At 36.4% G+C, this 21,954-nt stretch overlaps 1 protein-coding gene across 1 annotated transcript in view; it reads left to right on the top strand.

Annotated features, from left to right (window-relative positions):
• GPC3 (glypican 3) overlaps positions 1-21,954 on the top strand; it is a gene marked incomplete at its 5' end in the record, with an annotated part of 495,727 nt that overhangs the window by 292,406 nt on the left and 181,367 nt on the right. The window contains one exon of the mRNA XM_044682692.1: positions 19,242-19,392. Coding sequence (XP_044538627.1) covers positions 19,242-19,392 — 151 coding nt within the window. The remainder of the gene's footprint in view (positions 1-19,241; positions 19,393-21,954) is intronic.

Raw genomic sequence — 21,954 nt, 5'->3', positions numbered from 1 at the left:
AACACCTCTGAAGATGCCACTTTAACTAGGAAGATTTCCTCAGGCAGGCAACACATACACACACACACACACATACACACAGAGACAAACATAGATGTACGCGTGCGCGCACACACACACGCACACACAGCGTTTCCTAGCCCAAATGTGTGGCCTGGCAGCTAAGCTGACCTTAGACTACATTAAGAGAGACCCATCTCTCCCCTGGACTACTATAGTAGCCTTCTTAAATGGTCTCCCTGCTTCCAGACTGTCCTCTCTCCAGTCCATCCTCCATACTGCTGCCAAGACTATCTTCCTAAAGCTTAGGTCCAGCCAAGAACCTTCAGTGGCTCACAATTGACCTTAAGATAAAATAGCAACTCTGAGAATCTGCATGGATTGCAGGAGTTCTATGCCAATACTGAATGGCTTGAAACTGGGGTTTGAGTTCTGGAGTCCCAGTCTTTTCTAACATTTTAGAGGACAGGGGTCCCCTTTAACTTAGATTCCTAGTAAAGCACCTAAGATTGGTTATTTATTGGCTCATTCCCTGAGAAGTTGAAGGCAAATCAGACCAAAGAGAGACATTTCCCTTATTTCTCTTATATAGAGAGAATGGCAATTTTCTATAGTCCTGGCCCTGAATGAGTAATAGCAAACTGCTTAAATCACTTTAATTGGGCCTTGATTCAAGGGCCTATTATTTTTATTTTTCATTATTTCTTTTGCCAATTGATTTCATACAACCCCCATGACTCAGCCATGCATCCTTAGCTGACCTGAGGTACCCTTTTCAGGGGAGAAATGTGTTGTTTAGAATTTTCCTCAGGGGGATGTGTGTTAAGTTTTTTAAAAATTCGATAATGTAAAAATATATGTATATTTAACTCTTTTAGGAGTAATTTCAGGGGAAAATGTATAATTCTTAGAAGGAAATGTATGTTTTATAATCTATAATGTAAAGTTTAAATTCTTTGAGAGTAATTTCAGGATAAGGATTGTGCCATCTCCCTACACCATGAGGATGCCTGAAGAGCCTTCACTGGATCATGAAAATCAAATTCGAACTTTGGGTGCAGTTAATTTGAACTATGGAGAGTTGAATGAGTTGAATGCATTTGTTTTGAATGTACACTCTTATGCCAATAGGGGACTGCCCCCAAATTGTTTTTTTTTGTCAATGCGGCTAGTTTTATCCATTTGTTTTATCCATTTCTTTTATCCCCCAAATTCCTGAAATTTAGAAGTTGACTATGTTTATAGATCCAGAGAAAAAGGGCCAACCCTTTTTTTTGCTGGATCTCAGGGGGAAATGTGTGTTTGGAATTCAGGGAGGTGCCATTTAAAAGTACCTTACAAACTTCCTGTGGACAGGTAGGGACTTTGAGACTACATTCCCGTGATCCAATGGGTTTTCGGTTTTTGGACGTGGGGACGTCAGAGATGTCCCCAAACATATAGGACAGCTTAAATTCGGAGGGTGGCCTGGAGAAGGCCTCTTGGTTACTTGAGCGGGCTCCCAGGGGACAGAGAGGAGTAGGGAAGGTATGGAAGAAAATGGCGGAGGCGCCAGAGATTTCTTACAGGTGCGTGGTCAATTTATCTCTATCAGCAATGGCTTTTATTAAAATACTATTTTCCCTTTTAATATCTGCCTTCATCATTTTTAATCGTAACAGAGTTTAAAATCCTTCAGAATATGGCTTGCAGCCTCCCTTTCCAAATGTACTGCACATTCATTTACCCTTCAGTCTAGCCAAATGGACCTACTTATGAGTTTCCAAACATTGCCCAGACTGACCCACACTTCTTCCTCACCTCTACCTCTTAGAATTCTTAGCTTCCTTCAGTGTTCAGTTTTCAGGCCAACAGGAGGTTTTCCCAAGTCTCCTTGTTTTTCTTCTCACATGATCTTTTCTTAACTAACTCCCTTCCTAATTGTATACCAAAGACAATGTAAGTTGCTTGAGGGCAGGGACTGTTTTGTCTCACTGCACTTTGCTCTGAAACAAGATGAAGATTTCTGAAATCCTTGGGAACTGAATGTGTCCAGAAGAAGGCAGCTACTGTTAGAGTTTCCATACTGACCCCCAGTGAGATGAAATCCCAAATACTGTGCTAACTTTGTTCCAGAAAAAACTAGAAAACATCCAGAGGAGGGTGACTAGGATGATGGGGCCACTGAAGAACATACAGGGATCAGGGAAAAGAACTGAGCATGTTGAGCCTGGAAAAGGTTCATAGGATATGGTCATGTGTGGCAAGTTAGAGAGGGAGGAATAAAAGTTGTCTTTAGGTACATGAAGGGCTGTCACATGGAAGAGGGATTAGACTTCTTCAACTTGGCCACAGAGGGAAGATCTCAGGGCAAAGGATGGATATTGCAAAGAGATATATTTCAGCTGCATGTAAGGTAAAACATCTTGATAAGCATCACAGTAAATAGAAGGGTAACCATGAGGGAGGAAGACCTGAGTTTGAGTCTTGGCCTTGATACGCTCTGGCTGTGTGCCCCCAAGCAATTTTCTAAGACTACAAGTTATTCCCAAGCTAAATTGGTGGAGTGAATGTCCACACTGGGAATTAATTCCCCCATTCATATGAAGTGCCAGTACTGACCAAAAAAAAAATAACAAGGTCCAAAAGGAGATTTGGCTACTTTATGTGGTAATCATCTTTCTGTCACTGAAGAATACTGAGCAAAAACTAGATGATATAGACGAGGGTATTCCTCTTCTAGTATGGGTTGGACTAGAAGGCTACTGAAAGCCCCTTCCCATTTTGAGATTCTTTGATTCCTGGAGGGGAATTTTACCATTTCTCTAACTCACAGTACAACCTTGAGGAAGATCTTTCCCCTCCAAGGAATCAACTCCTCCGATGTATTATGAGGGTCTCCAGCTTGATAATCCATCTGAGGGGCTAGTCCAGCTCTGAAAGAAAATTCTGGCCTTCTGCTAGTTAGCAGGGATTATTTCCCTGTGACTGCTCCTCTTGGAAGTATGGGTAATACCAATGCTACCTTTTTACTCTTCTCCTTTCAATGCCACCACCACAGAAACTTCACTGGGCCAGAACAGCTTACCCTGCTTCTAGCTGGGTACTTGGGATCTGGAACCCCAAAGGCAGGTAGGTCCCTTGTGTGGCAGCCCTTGCTGATTCATACACCCCGTAAATGATTGTGGCATGAAAAGCTAAGTTGTATGCAGTCAAGTCAAAACATTTGTTTTCCATTAGGCCACACAGCTCTGATAAAAACAGTGAAATATGTGTTTACATTGCCATGGACATGGAAAGCTAGGCCCTGCAAACACTCCTTGGAGGCTGCATAAACCTGAGCATCTAAACATTTCCAAAACAGTGTTGTAAGCCCAGCTTAATGGCTTTGAAATGGAACTTAAATTCCATAGTTTTAAAAAAAGCAAAGCCATAGCTGAGCTAAATGGGCTCAGACTAAGTCCTAAAAACATGCTTGCAACCTTATTTGATTGTTTATCTAGTTTTATCTTCATTATTCTTTAAAGCAAGAGATTTTAATTCAAGAAAGAAGCTGAACAGCAAAATCAAAACAAATCAAAACCCTACCCTCTAATGGATCTTTAGTGTTAGAAGGGCCCTGAGAATTGATCAATTGCAACCCCCCAAATGTCAGAGGTGAGGAAAGTGAGGTCAAAAAGAGAGGGGAAGATACTTGCCTAAATGTCAAACAAAAATCAGCAGAATGTGTGACTCCCAACCCAGTTCTCTCAACACTAAGTTATCACTGATAGGTCAAAGGTTTTATGTAGACCTGAACTTACATCTTGAAGTATGACAGGCCTAAGATGGCAGGCTGGTTATTCCAGACAGAGGAGGACAATGGTAACAAAGTCCCAGATAATGGAGGGATTATGTATGATGAGTTCATAATATTCAGGTAGTCTAAGAATTCACACATTGTCACTCTTCAATCTGTTTTCCAGGTCACTTGCATTTGTAATGTTTCTTATTCTCTTCTATTTTTTTCATTTTTTGGATTTAGTTTTCTTAGTCTTTTTATCTTAAGAAGTTGCTAACTTTCCCTTTACCCAATTCTAATTTTAATGAGTCATTTATTATTACTTAATGAATTACTTATTATTTTAATGAGTTATTTTCTTGGATGAATTTTGTGATCTCTTTTTTCCAGGTTGAACTTTCTTTCATAAATTTTTTTTGCATTTTTAAAATTATATCTTGCTGAAGAGTCTTGGAAAATTTTTCTTCCTTCTGCTAGAAGAACCCTTGTCTTTCTGCTACTAAGTCCAGTGCTTTACCCACTGAACCAGTTTCCTCTAGTGTAAGAATAGGCTGTAATATCCATTAAATGAGAAGTGATGGGGATTAAAAGGGGTTTAAGAGGTCGTCAGGAAAATATATGATAAAAAAAACAGATGGGGTAAGAGATGGTTGAAGTGGTCCCTCTCCTAATATTCTGATGATGGTGCAACAGAAGCCAGCTTTCAAGTATAGGAAAGTAGGATAGAGATGGATCTTGTTATAACAAAATCTCAAATCATTCTATATAGCCAGTATTATAAAAGTTATCCCTTACTGGAAAACAATAGAGTGAATGATTAAAGGTTACTAGACTAGTGCACAAAAAGAGAGAGGGAAGAGAAAAGAGAAGCAGAGATAGATAAAGGAGACAGGAAGAGAGGTAATGGAGAGATAGATTTAGAGAATAGATAGAGGGAGATAGTTACAGAGATGAGTTAGAGGATATATTGAGAAGCAGAGATAGATAAAGGAGACAGGAAGAGAGGTAATGGAGAGATAGATTTAGAGAATAGATAGAGGGAGATAGTTACAGAGATGAGTTAGAGGATATATTGAGGAGAGGATACTGCAAGAAAAAAGATAGAGAGGAGAGGGAGATGGATATAGAGAATAGGAGAGAAGAGAGGGAAGTAGATGTGGAGAGGAAAGATAGAGTACAGAGATAGAAGTAGAGAAAGATAGAGTAGAGGATGGAGTGATAGAGAGGGGATATAGCAAGATGAGAGAAAAGAGAGCATAAAGGAGGGGAGGATAGATGAAAGATAAAGAGAGAGTATAATATATAGGGGAGATGATATAAGAGATAAGAATAAGGAAGTGGGGAGGCAGAGATAGCCAGAGGAGAGAAGAGATAGAGGAGAGGAGACAGGAGCAAAGAAGAGATAGAGAGGGGAGATAGTGGCAAGAAGATATGGGGAGATAAGATATAAAGAGGAGAGGACCCTGGAAGGGAAAGATAAAGGGAAGACTGGGAGAAGAAGAGGAATAAAGCCTAGAGGTAGATATGGAGAGAGGAGACAGTGCATAGAGATAGAGAGGTGAGATAAAGGAGAGAGGAGAGAAGACAATAGATGGGAGAGGAGAGATAGAGTATAGAGGAGGGGAAAAGAGGTAGGAGGATAGGGGAGATAGAGAAAGGGGGGACAGAGTATAAAGGAAGGGAGAAGGAGGGGAGATACAGAGGAGAGAATGAAGTCGTAGAGGAGGAAAGGGGTCAGGAGAGAGAAGGAGAGGAGATAGAGTATAATGATACCAACAGAGAGGAGAGAGAAGATAGATAAAGGAAAGGATAGCTATAGGAGAGATAGTAAAGAGAAGATAATTATTAGCTAATTTAATAATTCAGGTAGAATTGTTATTTTTATTTATTTCATGAGCAATCAATGTTTTCCCATTTGTTTATATCTGACTTTATTTGTGTGAAAAGTATTTTGTAGCTGTGATCATACAGTTCCTCAGTTTGTCTTGGCAGGTAGACTCCTAGGTATTTTATATTGTCTACAGTATTTTGAATAGGATTTCCCTTTCTATCTCTTGGCTACTTGGATTTTTTTTGGTAGATTTAACTTGTGTTCTGATATTTTGTTAAGGCTATCTTGTTATTCATTTTATCTTGTCTTATCTTATTAATCATCTTAATTTGTTTCTTCCTTTATTCTCTGGGATTTTCTTTTTTAATGTATTATTATTTTTTATTTAATTTATTTAAAAATTTATTCATTTTTAAAATATTTTCCCATGGTTACATGATTGCTGTTCTCTCCCTCCCATCTACCCTCCCCCTTCCTGGAGCTGACAAGCAATTCCACTGGGTTATTACATGTATTATCACTCACAACCTATTTCCATATTATTAATTTTTGTAATAGAGTAATCTTTTAAAACCTAAACCCCAAATCATATACATATATACAAGTGATAAATCATATGGTTTTTCTTCTGCATTTCTACTCCAATAGTTTTTTCTCTAGATGTGGATAGCATTCTTTCTCATAAGTCCCTCAAGATTGCCCTGGATCATTGCATTGCTATTAGTAGCAGAGTCTATTACATTTGATCATCCCATAATGTTTCAGTTACTGTGTATAAGGTTCTCCTGGTTCTGCTCATTTCACTCTACATCAGTTCATGTAGATCTTTCCATTTCTTATAGAAATCAAGCAGTCCATCATTCCTTATAGCACAATAGTATTCCATCATCATCATATACCACAATTAATTCAGCCATTCCCCAATTGAGGGACAACCCCTCATTTTCCAATTTTTTTGCCTCCACAAAAATGTAGCTATAAATATTTTTGTACAAACAGATCCTTTCTCATTTTTTTAACCTCTTTGTGATACAAACCTAATAGTGGTATTGCTGGCTCAAAGGGCATGCATTCTTTTAAAGTCCTTTGGGCATAATTCCAAATTGCCTCCCAGAGTGGTTGGATCAATTCACAACTCCATCAGCAGTGTATTAGTGTCCCAATTTTGCCACATCCCCACCAGCATTTATCATTTTCCTTTTCTGTCATATTGGCCAATCTGATAGGTGTGAAGTGATACCTCAGAGGTGTTTTGTTTATATTTCTTTAATCAGGAGGGATTTAGAACACTTTTTCATATGATTATTGATAGTTTTGATTTCTTCATCTGAAAACTGCCTATCCATATCCCTTGACTATTTATCAATTGGAGTATGGTTTGATTTCTTGTAATTTGACTTATTTTCTTATATATTTGAGAAATTAGACCTTTGTCAGAGAACTTTTTTCCCCAGTTTGTTACTTCCCTTCTAATTTTGGTTGCATTGGTTTTGTTTGTACAAAACCTTTTTAATTTAATATAGTAAAAAGTTTTCATTATACATCTTATAATGTTCTCTATCTCTTGCTTGGTCTTAAATTCTTCCTTCCCCCAGAGATCTGACAGATATACTATTCTATGTTCCCCCAGTTTACTTATAATATCACTCTATATTTAAGTCATTTACCCATTTTGAATATATAGGGTGTAAGATATTGTCCTAAACCTAATTTTTGCCATACTGTTTTCTAATTTTCCCAGGAGTTTTTATCAAATAGTGAGTTCTTATCCTAAAAGCTGGGATCTTTGGTTTTATCAAACCACTAGATTGCTGAGGTCATTTACCCCTAGTCTATTCCATTAATCCACCCTTCTATCTCTTATCCAGTACCATATTATTTTGATGATCACTGCTTTATAGTACAATTTAAAATCTAGTACGACTAAGACCACCATCCTTCACATTTTTAAATTAATTCTCTTGATATTCTTAATCTCTTGTTCTTCCAGATGAAGTTTTGTTATTATTTTTTCTAATTCTATAAAAAGTTTTGGTAGTTTGATAGATATGGCACTGAATAAGAAAATTAATTTAGGTAGGATTGCCATTTTTATTATATTGGCTTGTTCTGCTCATGAGCAATTAATGTTTTTCCAATTATTTAGATCCAGTTTTAATTGTGTGACAAGAGTTTTGTAGTTATAATCATATAATTCCTGTGTTTGTCTTAGTAGATAGATACCTAAATATTTTATATTGTCTAGAGCAGTGATTCCCAAAGTGGGTTCTTCCTCCCCCTGGTGGGTGCTGCAGCGATCCAGGAAGGCGGTGATGGCCACAGGTGCATTTGTCTTTCCTATTAACTGCTATTAAATTTTTTAAAAATTAATTTCCAGAGGGCTAAGTAATATTTTTTCTGGAAAGGGGGCAGTAGGCCAAAAAAGTTTGGGAACCACTGACCTAGAGTGATTTTAAATGGAGTTTCTCTTTTTAACTCTTGCTGCTGACTTTTGTTGGAGATATACAGAAATGCTAATGATTTATGTGGGTTTATTTTGTGTGGCAGCTTGAGACCCTTGGGTCCAAAGATCCTCAGCAAGGATTAGGCCCATAGAGTAGAAAATCCCCAGCCACATTTTCCCTCCTTTCTCCCCTTCTGCATCTAGGTTACATAAGCAAACTCTTGTGTAAAATATTAAGATATAAACCTGATCCAGAACAATGATAAAATAGTGATGGGGAACTTGGCATATCTCAAACACAAACATAACCTGAATGTCAGTGTGCAATGTTGCTACAGAGGTAGGAGCTAGTTGAACTTCAAAGGCTACATGTGGAAGGTGGGGGCTGTTGGCTTCTGGGACAGAGAGAGAGAGAGAGAGGAAATTCAGGAGACATTTGCTGGGGGTAAAGAGGTTTAAGCCTTAGTCAGCAAAATGGAGGCTCATCTTTTCCTTTCTGATTAATAAAATAATAGAATCCATGGCCAGTCTCATATTTTTAATCATAACAATATGTTGTTTCCCTCCCAGTGGAACATATACTCCCCAAAGACAAAAACCACTTTTTTCTCTTGTGATCTCCAGTGGTTTGCAAATAAGGTTATTAAATTGAAAGTAGGAGGCTAGTTCATTTTCTATAAGGGTAGATTATGGGTTGACACTGAATGGGAGAGAGGTTGAAGAAAGTAGAGAAGAGTTGGAATAGTTTCTGTGGGAAATTAGCAAGGGGTTCCAGTGGAAGGATTGTTGAGTAGAATTATAGGCCCAGTAAGAAAGTTTGGATGAAATCTGAATGTGTAGAAGCTAGTAATGTATATTTTGGAGAAGGTTGGACCAGGTTATAAGCTTTAAATGCCAGAGGAACACATATTTTATCCTAGAGGTAATGGGGAGCCTCTGGATTTTGAGTAGGCGAGTAATGTGGTCAAACCTATACTTAAGGAAAATCACCTTGATGTGTGAAGAATGAATTGTAGAGAAAAAGAGACACTGCAGGCAGGGAAACCAATGCTACTGGAATAGTCCAGCCAAGAAGGGGTAAGAGCCTAGCTTAGAATTGTGCTGTGTGAGGAGAGACCAAGAGATGGTTGCAAAAGGTGTTATGGCAGAAATAGCATAAATTGCAGGTGACTGTCCAATACCACAGGGTAAAGGAAAATGAAGAATTGAGGAAGGCCTTGAAATTCTGAATCTGGGAGACAAGGATGGTCACTCCCTCCATAGAAATAAGGAAGTTGAAAAGTAGAATTTAGAGGATGCTCTACATAAGGAACTCTATTTTAGGTAAGTTTAAGGTGAATAGGCAGTAGGTGATTCAGGAATGGATCTCAGAAGAGGGATTAGGACTGAATATAGAGATCTGGGAATCATCTGAATAGAGATGCTAATAAAAACCCCTTAGGAGCTGATAAGGTCAGAGAAAATAAGAAGGCATAGCTTTGGGAAACACTGGAAATTAAGGGCTCTGTATTATACATGCAAAGATACAGTCAAAGAAATTAAGAAGGGACAGGCAGAACTTGGTTTAGGAGAACTGAAAAGAGGGCTGGATTACAAAAGAGCTAGAGAGGAGCACATAGCCATAGGGAAAGGGTGGACAACAGTGTCAAATGCTTCAAAGAAGGTGAGAAGGAAATGGATGGTGAAAAGGCCATGGGATTTGACAATTAAGGATGGCTATTAATTTTGGAGAGAGTAGTTTTAGGTGATTAATGAGATGGGAAGCCAGACAGTAAAGGTTAATAAAAGGAATGAGAGGGAAATGGAGGCACCCAAGTAGATGGCTTGTTTTAAGATTTGGCCTGAGAAGAGGAAAGCTATGGGAAGAATGCTTGAGTGGATGACAGGCTACATTTCAAGTTTTTTGTTATTATTTTTAACAAATGGGAGAGACTTAGGAGTTTTTGTATGCAGCAGGGAATGAACCATTTTCTTGCCTCACCCTTTCTTTTCTGCCTTTTCAACTAGCCATAATGGAAACTTAAAAATTTTTAAAATCTCTATTGTATGCCCATTGGAATTACTTGTTGGCTCTGGGAGGGGGGAGGGAAGAGAAGAGGGAAAGAAAATGAATCATGTAAACATAGGAAAATATTTTTAAAATTGTTTTTATGTAAAAAAATCTCTATTGTATATTTATTAACTATTTGGTTGTCTGATTGTAGCTCCACAGTATTTAAATTGTTTCTAGTTGCTTGTAGTATTTTCTCCTTAAACTGGGAGTTAAACAACTTAGATCTAATGTTTCTATGAGTTTACCTGTTGGGATCTCTTGTAGGTGGTGATCGATGAATTCTTTCAAGTTCTGCCCCCAAGTGAGTGTAACTTGAATCTGATCATATATTCTTAATACTCTTCAGAGTAACTTGCGTACTACCCCAGTACCTTGCATTCTAGCCTGGAAGCCTCTAACTCATTTCCTTTGCTGTTTTTAAGTATCTTTCCTACTCCTTTCTTTGTCTGCTCATAATTTGAGGTTTGCTTCTAATAAACTATTTCTGTCCTACTTTCTTAAATTTAGAACTCACCATAGAAAATAACTCATTAAAACCAAATAACATAATAAGTAATTCATTAAATAACAAAAAATATTTCAAGTTTCCTTTTCTCTTCTGTTTTTTCCTTTTTTGGATCTAGTTTTCTTCATATCTTAGTCTTCTTGAATTAAGAAGTTGCCAGGTTCCCCTTGCTCAGTTCTGATTATTAATGAGTTATCTATTATTATTATCTATATTACCTATTATAAGTTATTTTGTTTTTAATGAGTTATTTTCATTGGTGAGTTCTAGGATCTCTTTACCACTTGGTTGACTTTCTCCCCCTAATTTTCTTGTATTGCTTTTATTATATCTTGCTGAAGGGATTGGAAAATTCTTCCCTTGTGGGGATTTGAACTGTTGTCTTCAGATTGCAAGCTCAGTGTTTTATCCACTGAGCTACAACTTCCTTTGGGATGAAAGTAGGCTGCAATCTCCATCAACTGAGAAATGATGGGGATTGAAAGGAGGCCATCAGGGAAATATGTGACAGAAAACAAATGAGGTAAAAGACGGTTGAAGTGTTGCCTTTGATGATATTTTGAAAATGGTAGAGATAGCAAGGAAAACTTCTAAGTAGAAGCAAATGAGAGTGATGGAGCTTGTTAGAGGCAAACTTAAAATAATGTGAAAGTTACTTGAAAACTATAGAATAATTATATCATTTGCAGGTTCATCTGCAAAGAGTGATAGTTTTATTTCTTCATTGCCTATTCTAATTCCTTGATTTTCTTCTCTTATTGCTATAGCTAGCATTTCTAACAAAATATTGAATAGTAGTGGTGATAATGGGCATCCTGATTTTATTGGGTATGCTCCTAGCCTTTGACCATTATAGATAATGTTTGCTGATGGTTTTAGGTAGAGACAATTTATCCTATTTGGGCTAAAGAAGAGAAGAATCAAAAGGAAACATGAAAGCTGATCTTTTTCTAAAGGATGTCACTGAGAATAGGAATGGGACTTCTTGTGTCAAAAAGAGGCATCTGACCCACCATCATCAGAATACTATGGTCAGAAACACTTAAGTCATCTCTTGTATTATTCTGAATGTAGCTGCACAGTATTTAAATTTTTTCTAGTTGCTTGTAGTAGTTTCTCCTTAAACTGGGAGTTACACAATTTAGTCGTAATGTTCCTGTTCATTTTCCTGTTGGGGTTTCAGAAGTGATCAATGGATTCTTTCAAGTTCTGTCCCCAAGTAAGTGTAACTTGTGTCTGATCCCATATCTTTCTTCATACTCCTCAGAATAACTTGTGTACTACCCTAGTAACTTACATTCTAGCCTCATAGCCTCTACTATGTAAACTATTATGTAGTCTACTGTTTTCAAGTACTTTTATCCTAGTCTGCTTATAATTTGAGGTTTGCTTCTAATAAGCTCCATCTCTGTCCTACTTTCCTATACTCAGAACTCACCAAAGAAAATAGCTCATTGAAAACATAACTCATAATAATAAATAATTCATTACATAATAAATAATTTATGCTTCCTGTTCTCTTCTACTTTTTCCTTTTTTTGGATTTAGTTTTCTTCATCTTAGTCTTCTTGAATTAAGAAGTTCCCAGGTTCCCCTTGCCCAATTCTGATTGTTAATGAGTTATCTATTATTATTATCTAATTATCTGATATTATTTAATGAATTATTTATTATAAGTCATTTGGAATCTCTTTTTCCAATTGGTTGGCTTTTCTTTCCTAATTTTTTTGTATTGTTTTATTATATCTTGCTGAAGGGTCTTGGAAAATTCTTCTCTTGAAGAGATTTGAACTCTAATCTTTCTGCTAACCTACCCAGTGCTTTACTCACTGATCCAAAGCTTCCTCTAGGGCAGTGATGGTGAACCTTTTAGAGATGGAGTGCCATGCCCCTCCTCCCACCACATGCTAGGTACACCCCACCCCACCCCTTACCCCACACAAGTGAGGGAGAAAGCGCTCCCATTGGGTTGCTGGGCAGAGGGCTAGGAGAAGTGAGGAATGTCCTCAGAAAGTGTAGAGAGGGGAGGGGAGTGGCCTAAGCACTCCACTCCAGCTCTGCCATCTGTGAGCTATCAACCTTACCTTCCCCTCCCCACCCTTTGGGCTGCTGGGCAGAGAGGTGGGTGATGTAAAAAAATGTCAGGCATGGTGGAGAGGGGGAGGGGAGAAACTCTGCCCTAGTCCCTCTGCCTTTCTAGTAAGGAACTTTGGAGTGGAGGGTGGGGAGGGAGGGTGGCCAAGTGCCCACAGAGAGTGCTTTGCATGCCATCTCTGGCACCAGTGCCATAGGTTCACCTTCACTGCTCTAGGCTAAGAGTAGACTGCAGTCTCTATCACTATCAACTGAGAAACTATGGGGATTAAAAGAAGTTAAGGAGGCCATCAGGAAAATATATGATGGAAAATAGATGGAGTAAGAGATGGCTGAAGTGTTGCCTCTGATAGTATTCTGATGACACTGAGAGACAGAGAGGCAATCTTCTAAAGAAAGGCAATAGGACAGAGATGGAGCTTGTTAGAATGAGATTTCAATTTATTCCACTAAGAGAGGATAATGAAAGTTATCTGTAATGGAAAGCAATACAGAGTAAAAGAAATTGTCAGCTTTCCTTTGTTCAACACTAATTTTTAATGAGTTATTATTATTTAATGTATTATTATTATGAGTTATTTTTAATGAGTGATTTTCTTTGATGGGTTTTGGGATCTCTTTTTCTAATTGGTTGACTCTTTTTTCCCCTAACTTTCTTGTATTGCTTTTATTATATCTTGCTACAGGGTCTTAGAGTATCTCTTAGCCTAGAGGAAGCGGTGTCTAAACTTTCTTTTTGATCATAATGTTCAGGTAGTCCAAGAATTCTTATATTGTTTCTCCTCAATCTGTTTTCCAGATCATTTGTTTTTGTAATAAGATGTTTCCTTTTCTCTTTATGATGTTAAACGAGTTATCTATTATTATTTAGTGAATTATTTATTATCATAAGTTACTTTGTTTTTAATGAGTTAGTTTCTTTGGTGAGCTTTGGGGTCTCTTTTTCCAACTGGCTTATTTTTCTTTCCTAATTTTCTTGTATTGCTTTTATTATAGCTTGCTGAAGGGTCTTAGAAAATTATTTTTCCCTCAAGGGGATTTGAACTCTTGTTCTTCTGGTTACTTTACCCACCAAGCCACAACTTCTTCTGGGATGAGAGAAGGCTATACTCACCATCAACTAAGAAACAATGGGAATTGGAAGGAGGCCATTAGGGAAATGTATGATAGAAAACAGAGGGGGCAAGAGACAGTTAAAATGTATCTGATAGGGGCAGCTGGGTAGTTCAGTGGAGTGAGAGTCAGGCCTAGAGACAGGAGGTCCTAGGTTCAAACCCGGCCTCAGCCACTTCCCAGCTGTGTGACCCTGGGCAAGTCACTTGACCCCCATTGCCCACCCTTACCACTCTTCCACCTAGGAGCAAATACACCGAAGTACAAGGGTTTAAAAAAATCTATTAAAAATGTATCTGATAGTATTCTGAAGACAAAGGGAGAAAGAGAGGCAAACTTCTAAATATAAGCAAATAGGACTGAGATGGAGCTTGTTAGAATAAGATTTCAAATCATTCCACTAAGATAGGATTATTAAAGTTATATGATATTGGAAAACAATAAAGATTAAAAGAAGTTTTCAGCTTCCCTTTGTCCAACTCTAATTTTAAAGAGTTATATATTATTATTTAATGCATTATTTTATGAGTTATCATATTTTAATGAGTAACTTGCATTCTAATCTAGTATCTTCTACTCAACTCTTCTTTCCTAATTTTCTTGTATTGCTTTCATTATATCTAGCTGTAGGGTCTTAGAAAAATTTCTTAGCCTAGAGGAAGTTATGTCTAAACTCTTTTTCTGATCATAATGTTCAGGTAGTCCATGAATTCTTATATTGTCTCTCCTTGATCTGTTTTCCATATTATTTGCTTTAGTAGTAAGATGTTTCCTATTGTCTTCTTTTTTATTTAGTTTTCTTTAACTTAGTTCATCTTCAACTTGGAAGTTGCCAGCCTTCCCTTGCCTAATTCTGGTTTTTAATATTATCTATAAATATTACCTAGATCAGTGATGGGCAAACTTTTAAAAGAGGGGGCCAATGGAAAGGAAATGCCCATGTGTCGGTCTGTTTCTAAGGCAACTCTTTCGAAGTTTCATTGTATTATATCCTACTCATTGTATTCATCAGATTAGGAATAATGTCCCATGGCCAGATAGAACATTTCAGGAGGCCACATCTGGCCCACTGGCTGTAGTTTGCCCATCATTGACCTAGATTATCTATTATTACTTAATGATTTATTATCATAAGTTATTTGTTTTTAATGAGTTATCTTCTTTGGTGAGTTTGGGGATCTCTTTTTTCAATTGGTTGATCTTTCTTAGTTTTCTTGTTTTGTTTTATTATATCTTGCTGAAGAGTCTTAAAAAATTCTTTTTCCCCCTCAAGGGGATTCCAACTCTCATTCTTCTGGTAGTAGATGCTGTGCCTTACCCATTAAGTCACAGCTTTCTCAGTTGTGAGAGAAGGCTGCAGCTTTCAGCAATTGAGAAACAATGGGAATTGAAAGAAGGTCATCAAGGAAATGTGTGATAGATAATAGGTGGGGTAAGAAACAGTTAAGTGTTGCCTCTGATGGTATTCTGAAAACAGGGGAGATAGCAAGGCAAATTTCTAAGTATAAGAAAGTAGGAGAGATGGAGCTTGTTAGAAGCAAATCTCAAATAACGAGAAAGTTACTTGAAAACGGTAGAGTATTTGTATCACTTGTAGTACCATCTGAATATTTCCTTGTTGCCTATTCAGTACCATCTGAGTATTTCCTCATTGCCTATTCTAATTCCTTGAGTTTCTTCTTCTCTTATTGCTATAGCTAGCATTTCTAGTACAGTATTAAATAGTAGTGGTGATAATGGGAATCCTGATTTTATTGGGTAGGCTTTTAGCTTTTGCCCATTTCAAATAATGTTTGCTGATTATTTTAGATAGAAGCAATTCATCATAGGCTAAAGAAGAGAAGAATCAAGAGGGAACATGAAAGCTGTCTTTTTTCTAACAAATGTTATGGAGAAGAGCAAATGGAATTCTTCTTGCCTCTTTTTCTCCAATCATCCTTCAAACACTATTGAAAGAAACACTTAAGCCAGTTCTTGTGTTGTTATGATTGGAGCTCCACAGTATTTAAATTGTTTCTACTTGCTTCTAATCTTTTCTCCTTAAACTGGGAGTTATACAACTTAGCTCTAATGTTCCTGTGCATTTTCCTGTTGGGGTCTCATATAGGCAGTGATCAATGGATCCTTTCAATTTCTACCCTCAAGTAAGTACAACTTGCCTCTGATCCCATATCCTTCTTCATGCTCCTCAGAGTAACTTGCATACTAGCCCAGTAACTTGCATTCTAGCAAGCAAGGTTTGCTTCTAACAATCTCCATTTCTGTCCTACTTTTCTATATTTAGAAATCACCAAAGAAAATAACTCATAAGAATAAATAATTCATTAAATAATAAAAAGTAATTCATGTTTCCCATTTTTTCCTATTTTTTCCTTTCTTAGATTTAGTTTTCTTTTTCTTAGTCTTCTTGAATTAAGAAGTTGCCAGCTCCCCCTTCTCTAATTCTGATATTTAATGAGTTATCTCTTATTATTCAATGAATTATTTATTATTAAAAATTATTTTATCTTCTTTAGTGAGCTTTGGGAATTTCTTTTTCCAATTCATTAAGTTTGTTTCTTAAATTTATTGTATTGCTTTTATTATATCTTGCTGAAGAGTCTTGTGAAAATAATTCTTCCTTCTAGTGGATTTGAACTCTCCTCCTTCACATTCCAGGGCCCATGCTGTACCCACTCAGGCACAGCTTCTTTTGGGTTGAGAATAGGCTGCAATCTCCATCAACTGAAAAAGGAAGGGAATTGATTGGAAGAATTGAACAGAATGCAGCTTCTAAGTATAGGCAAGCAGGAGATAGATGGAGCTTGTTTGCTTTGGAGCAAACCTCCAAGAACTTGAATACAGAAAGAATACAAGTTACTAGGGTAGGCTTCTATTTCTCTTAAGAGTATTAAGAATGATAGGATATCAGATGCCAGTTATTAGGGTAGGCTCCTATTTCTCTTCTATTCCCTGACCCTGTCTGTCTGCCCTTTGAACTCATGACTTCCAGCCTCCTCTGCTTTCCAAGCACCCTTCTCTATAATGTGAGCCACAGCCAGCTTGTTGTCAAAGACCAGCATCAATCTCCATCTGAATTGAAATTTGATTGACTGAAAGGTGTTAAGGATGCCAAAAGTAAATTAACAATCACAAAAATAAATATATATAGATTAAGAATTCCAAGCACATTGAGAAAAACAAAGTCAACCTTCTTAAAAAAGTAACCAAATCACAAGTTGTTCTACAAGGAAAGGATCTCTTCATTCCACAAAAATTGCTATAAACAAATGAAAAGCATTTCACCTTGAAACAAATTTTCTATCACATTATGCAACAATACATTCCACAGTCACAACATATTTAAAACTTTAAAAATACTTTGTCTTTCATATATATGGAAGAAGGAAAAGATACATAATAATTAGGCATGTAATATATGGGACCTTAAACATGAATGCTAATAATTTTGATTAAATCGAATTGAAATTCATTACTAGTACATATAGAAAGAATAGAATGGTTAGAATTCTATTCACAGCTGCCTTCTACAGATTGAAACTCAGATCTTTCTGACCTGAGATCCACTCTTATTACAACTGACCTATGGATTCCTACAACTGTAAAGGCATTTCAATCTCCAGCCAAGGTGAAACTTCTTGGATGAATGGCTAGTAAGTAGAGTATCAAAGAAATGGATGACAAAAACATGTTTTTATTGTTCCCTCTGATAGTATACTGATGATGCTCAGAGGAAGAGATGCAGACTTCCAATTTAACTAAAGTCAAAAGATGTTCAGGTGTTATGAATATTATCAGGAAAGTCAATGATAGAAAAAATATGTGGAAACTATCCTGGAGAGTTTAAGAGAAAGGGAGGCAAACTTTCGAACAAAGTAGCACAGACACACACTTTGTTACAAGCAAATTTAAAGTTATTTGACAATTCTACCTTTACTCTACTGTTTTTGGTACAAGCTAAGTATCCACCATGATGACACTTGAACCCTAAATTTCCAAACCCCCCATCTATCCAGGCACCATTCTCTAGGGTATGTGCCACAGCTTGCTTGCTGCCATAGACCACCATCAATCTCTATCTGAAGTGAAATCTGATTGGCTTAAAAGTGTTAAGTATACCATCAATCAAATAATTAACACAAAAAATGTATTAAGTATTGAGACCACATTAATAGAAATAGAATCAAGCTTCTAAAAACATAAAAAACAGTAAGGTGTTAAGAATTCAATCAAACCAAAAAATTAGCAGGAAAAAAATATGGGCCAAGTCTTTTGAGCACACTGGAAGAACAAGACTCAAGCTTCTAAGAAAAGAAATAGATACACTTTCTCAGAACTAAATCACAACTTATTCTACAAGGAAAGGATATCTCTATTCCCTCAAAATTGCTGTAGAAATGAAAATCTTTCTGTTTCAAAATAGATTTCTATTAGCATCTTTGAAATTATTGAACAATAGTCATCAAATACTCACAAGAGTAAAAAATTTTAGATGTTTGATCTTTCACAAATATAGAAAAACAAGGGAAACATACATCATAAGGCATGGGTTTGATGTAATCAAGAACAACAATGCGAATGATGTAAATAATATCAAATTGAAATTTTCCACTAATGCATGTAGGAAAAATATGGAAAATTGTTGACATTCTGTTAACAGCTTACTTCTTCAAATTTCACCTCAAGTCTAAATTCAAGCCCAGTTTTCTAATCACTGACTGTGAATAGGTTTTAGTCACTACTCAAGGTGGAACTTATTAGAATAACAGGTGCTAAAGATACCATCAGGAAATGGTAGGATAGAAAACAAATGAAGAAAAGAATGGCTTAATAATTTCCTATGATAGTATTCTGAGAATGCTGGAACAAAAAGAAGCAACCTTCTAAGGAAAAGAACCATCCAAGCACTGTTCTCTAGTATATGAACTACAGCTTGCTTGTTGATAGTGGACAGCTTCACTCTCTAAGGGGAAACTTAATTGGCTGACCAGTCTTAGGGATGACATTAGGGAAAACAATGATAAAAATATGTGCTCAGTAGCTTAGTGATTTGGGAAGAAACACAGACAAACTTCCAAGAAAAGTAAGAGACATGTGAACCTCTTTACAACTTGATCTAAAATGATTCTACAAAGTCACATTGATGAGACTTACATGATACAAGATAAAAATTCACTGAATCAGTAGAGTGGAAAAGAAACAAACGTATTAAGCAACCTCTGCTTCTTAAACCCAGACTCACAAACTACAAGCAAAGATCTCTTTGCTTCCCTAATGAGCATCAATTCTCATGCTGATGAATAAATTCTCGAATATAAACTTTTCCCTAAAATGTCAATTAATTTTTCCATTATTATTCATTAATTACACTAGTCTATAATTTTATATGTGTGTTTACCTGCCAACTCTGACATTCAATGCTTTTCTGTAAATTTCTTTCAGATTCTAAAAAGTATGGCAATATTGAGGCGGGCCTCAGATAAGAATCGTGAGGAAGACCTTGCAAGTGGCGACTGTGATGATGAAGATGACTGTAACCGAGGCTCTGGTGATGATGGGTTAAGAGTGAAAAATCAGCTCCGCTTCCTAGCAGGTAAGCACCAAAAATTCTTTGCCTTACAATGAGTATAGAAAAATACTTAATATCACCACCTCATTCCTCTCTCAGTCCCAAATACACACACTATTGGTTCATTAATGAAAGAATATACTAGAACCAGTGGATAGTAAAACCAGACTCCAGGACAACTCTATTCTATGTTCCCCTTCCCGCTTTGAATTGAGATTGCAAATGTAGCTTTTCTTGCCCTTTTTTACTTTCTCCAAAAAAATTGGCTTTGATGTATTGGCTGTCTCTTTTCAACAGTGCACTTGGATAATTTTTGTGTTAAACAAAGAAAAAGCCACAAGAGCATGAGGACAGGCTAATGATTATAATATAGGTTGAAGAGCTATCTTGACAAATACCAACAAATAGATGAACTTGATTAGTACTTCAAAGAAGACTTGTATCCTGGGCATGAGTATTTCCTCCCTTGATATCAATCGTATCCTTAGTAGTTTGGTTTTTTTAATTTTTTAATCGTTTATTAATATTCATTTTTAACATGGTTACATGATTCATGCTCCTACTTTCCCCTTCACCCCCCGCTCTTTCCTTAGTAGTTTTAGTAGGTACCATAATGGAAAATAATTCATTACCTAGAGACCAATTTTCCATTGATAAAACTGTGCTTTACAACTTAAAATCTGCCCTTCTTCCATCCTCAGTTTGATTTGAATATACCTTATAATCTGCTTGTCACAGCTATCCAAATTGCTAACTGTAGCACCATAGTTGCTACTAGTTTTTACAACATGATATTTCATTTCCTTAATAGATCATAAAATACTCAGCCATTCCTTGAGGATTGGAATTACAAAATACACCCAATTTTTTGCTCTGAAATACCATCGAGTGAATGATTTTGTAAAAATGCATTCTTTTTTTCCTCTTTATGATATTTGGGGACAAATTTCTTGCAATTAAATCGGTGGCTGAAAACATATAACAAACTCGGTAATCCTTATATATTGCTGTCCGAAATATCTGTACTTATTTATGATCCCACCAACAATAATTGAGAAGGCTTCTTTTCAAGCCATGCTTTGATAACCAAGGCATAATTAGACTACTTCCCCTTTCTAATGGATATAAACATTATCTTTAGGTTATCTTGAAGTTTATATCTCTAATTTTTAAGATTTAAGCTATTTCTCATACAGTTGCTATTATTTTGTATTTCATTGGTAAATTATCTTTTCACATCTTTTAGACAATGCTATATCAGAGCCTCTGAATTGCTAAACTTATAGATTATATGTCATTTACATATGGATTCAGGAAAGCAGATCAGATTTCTTTAAAATATTTTTCCCAATCTTTTTCTTTACTTTTACTTTTAAGAAGGCTGCTTTTTATTCTGTAAAAAATCCTTTAATTTTGATATAGCCAAAGCCATAACTTTGGTTTCATTTATTTCTTTGTAAAAATGTTTCCTTTTTATTATGAATTTAACAATAATCAAGAATAATACATGAATAACACAATATATGGAAAACTAATAGGGACTGTACATAAGTCTCTGAACTTCTACTGCATAGCTTTTTTTAAGATTTAACACAACAACCATGTCTATAGTGTCCCTTTTTGAACTCTACCGTACTTTGTACCTGAAAATGTTAATTAATACTGTTGACTTGCACCTTTATCAGTGACTATGCCCTCTGTTTCTCCAAATAATAATCCTCTCTTGAAAAAATCAGTATAGTCAATCAAAACCATTGAGCACATGGAGGTGGAGGGCAGGCTTCTTCCTTAGCTTTTTTGATGTCATTCCTAATTCTGCTCAGCTTCCTCTACATCATGTTGCACAAATTTGTCCCCATTGCTCTGAATGTTATTACAACACAACATTATCCTTTTACATTCAGCCAATGATCTCTTTTCTTGGTTTAGTCAATTCCATGCCATTCAGCAGGTATTTAGTAACTATCCACTGTCAGACACTCTCCAAATAATCCCTGGCTATAAGAAACTTGTATTCTGCTAAAGACAAACAAAATGTATGGAAAACTAAACACAGAAAAATACAAAATAAAAAACCCACCTCTACATAACTAAAATGAATATATTGTTTCCGTTTCTCCAGTTTATCCATGATTTTATATGTGTGTGTATGTGTGTGTGTGTAAATTTATTGGCATATGGTAGGCACCATGAATCTAAAGCCATTGTGAGTTGTTTTTTTTTTTTTGAGGGTGAGGCAGGTTCAAATTTTTTGCTTATTGCAACTCCAATTAAATAGTGATTCCATTCTTCATTGGTTTTTGACTATGGGCTTATCATACACAAATCTTTTCTATTACCCGGGTTCTATCTCTGAATTCCCTAGTCTGTTTTGCTGATTGATTTTTTGGCTATTTCTCCAGCCCCAGACGATTTTCTAATTACCTTCCTTGTGGTAGGCTCCTTCGGCTGCTATTCTTTCTCTTGGGTCTTAATATTCTTGTCAAGTATTTTCCCATACTAATTTTCTTGTGACTTTATCTAATCATGTGAAATAATCTATTCACATAGTGATGGATACCACTGCATTAAAGCTAAAAATTACTT

The sequence above is a fragment of the Gracilinanus agilis genome, chromosome X (genome assembly GCF_016433145.1).
Source record: "Gracilinanus agilis isolate LMUSP501 chromosome X, AgileGrace, whole genome shotgun sequence".
In the NCBI taxonomy this organism is placed as follows: domain Eukaryota; kingdom Metazoa; phylum Chordata; class Mammalia; order Didelphimorphia; family Didelphidae; genus Gracilinanus; species Gracilinanus agilis.
The sequence above is the reverse complement of the archived record's forward strand: the minus strand, read 5'-3'. Positions and strand labels throughout refer to the sequence as shown.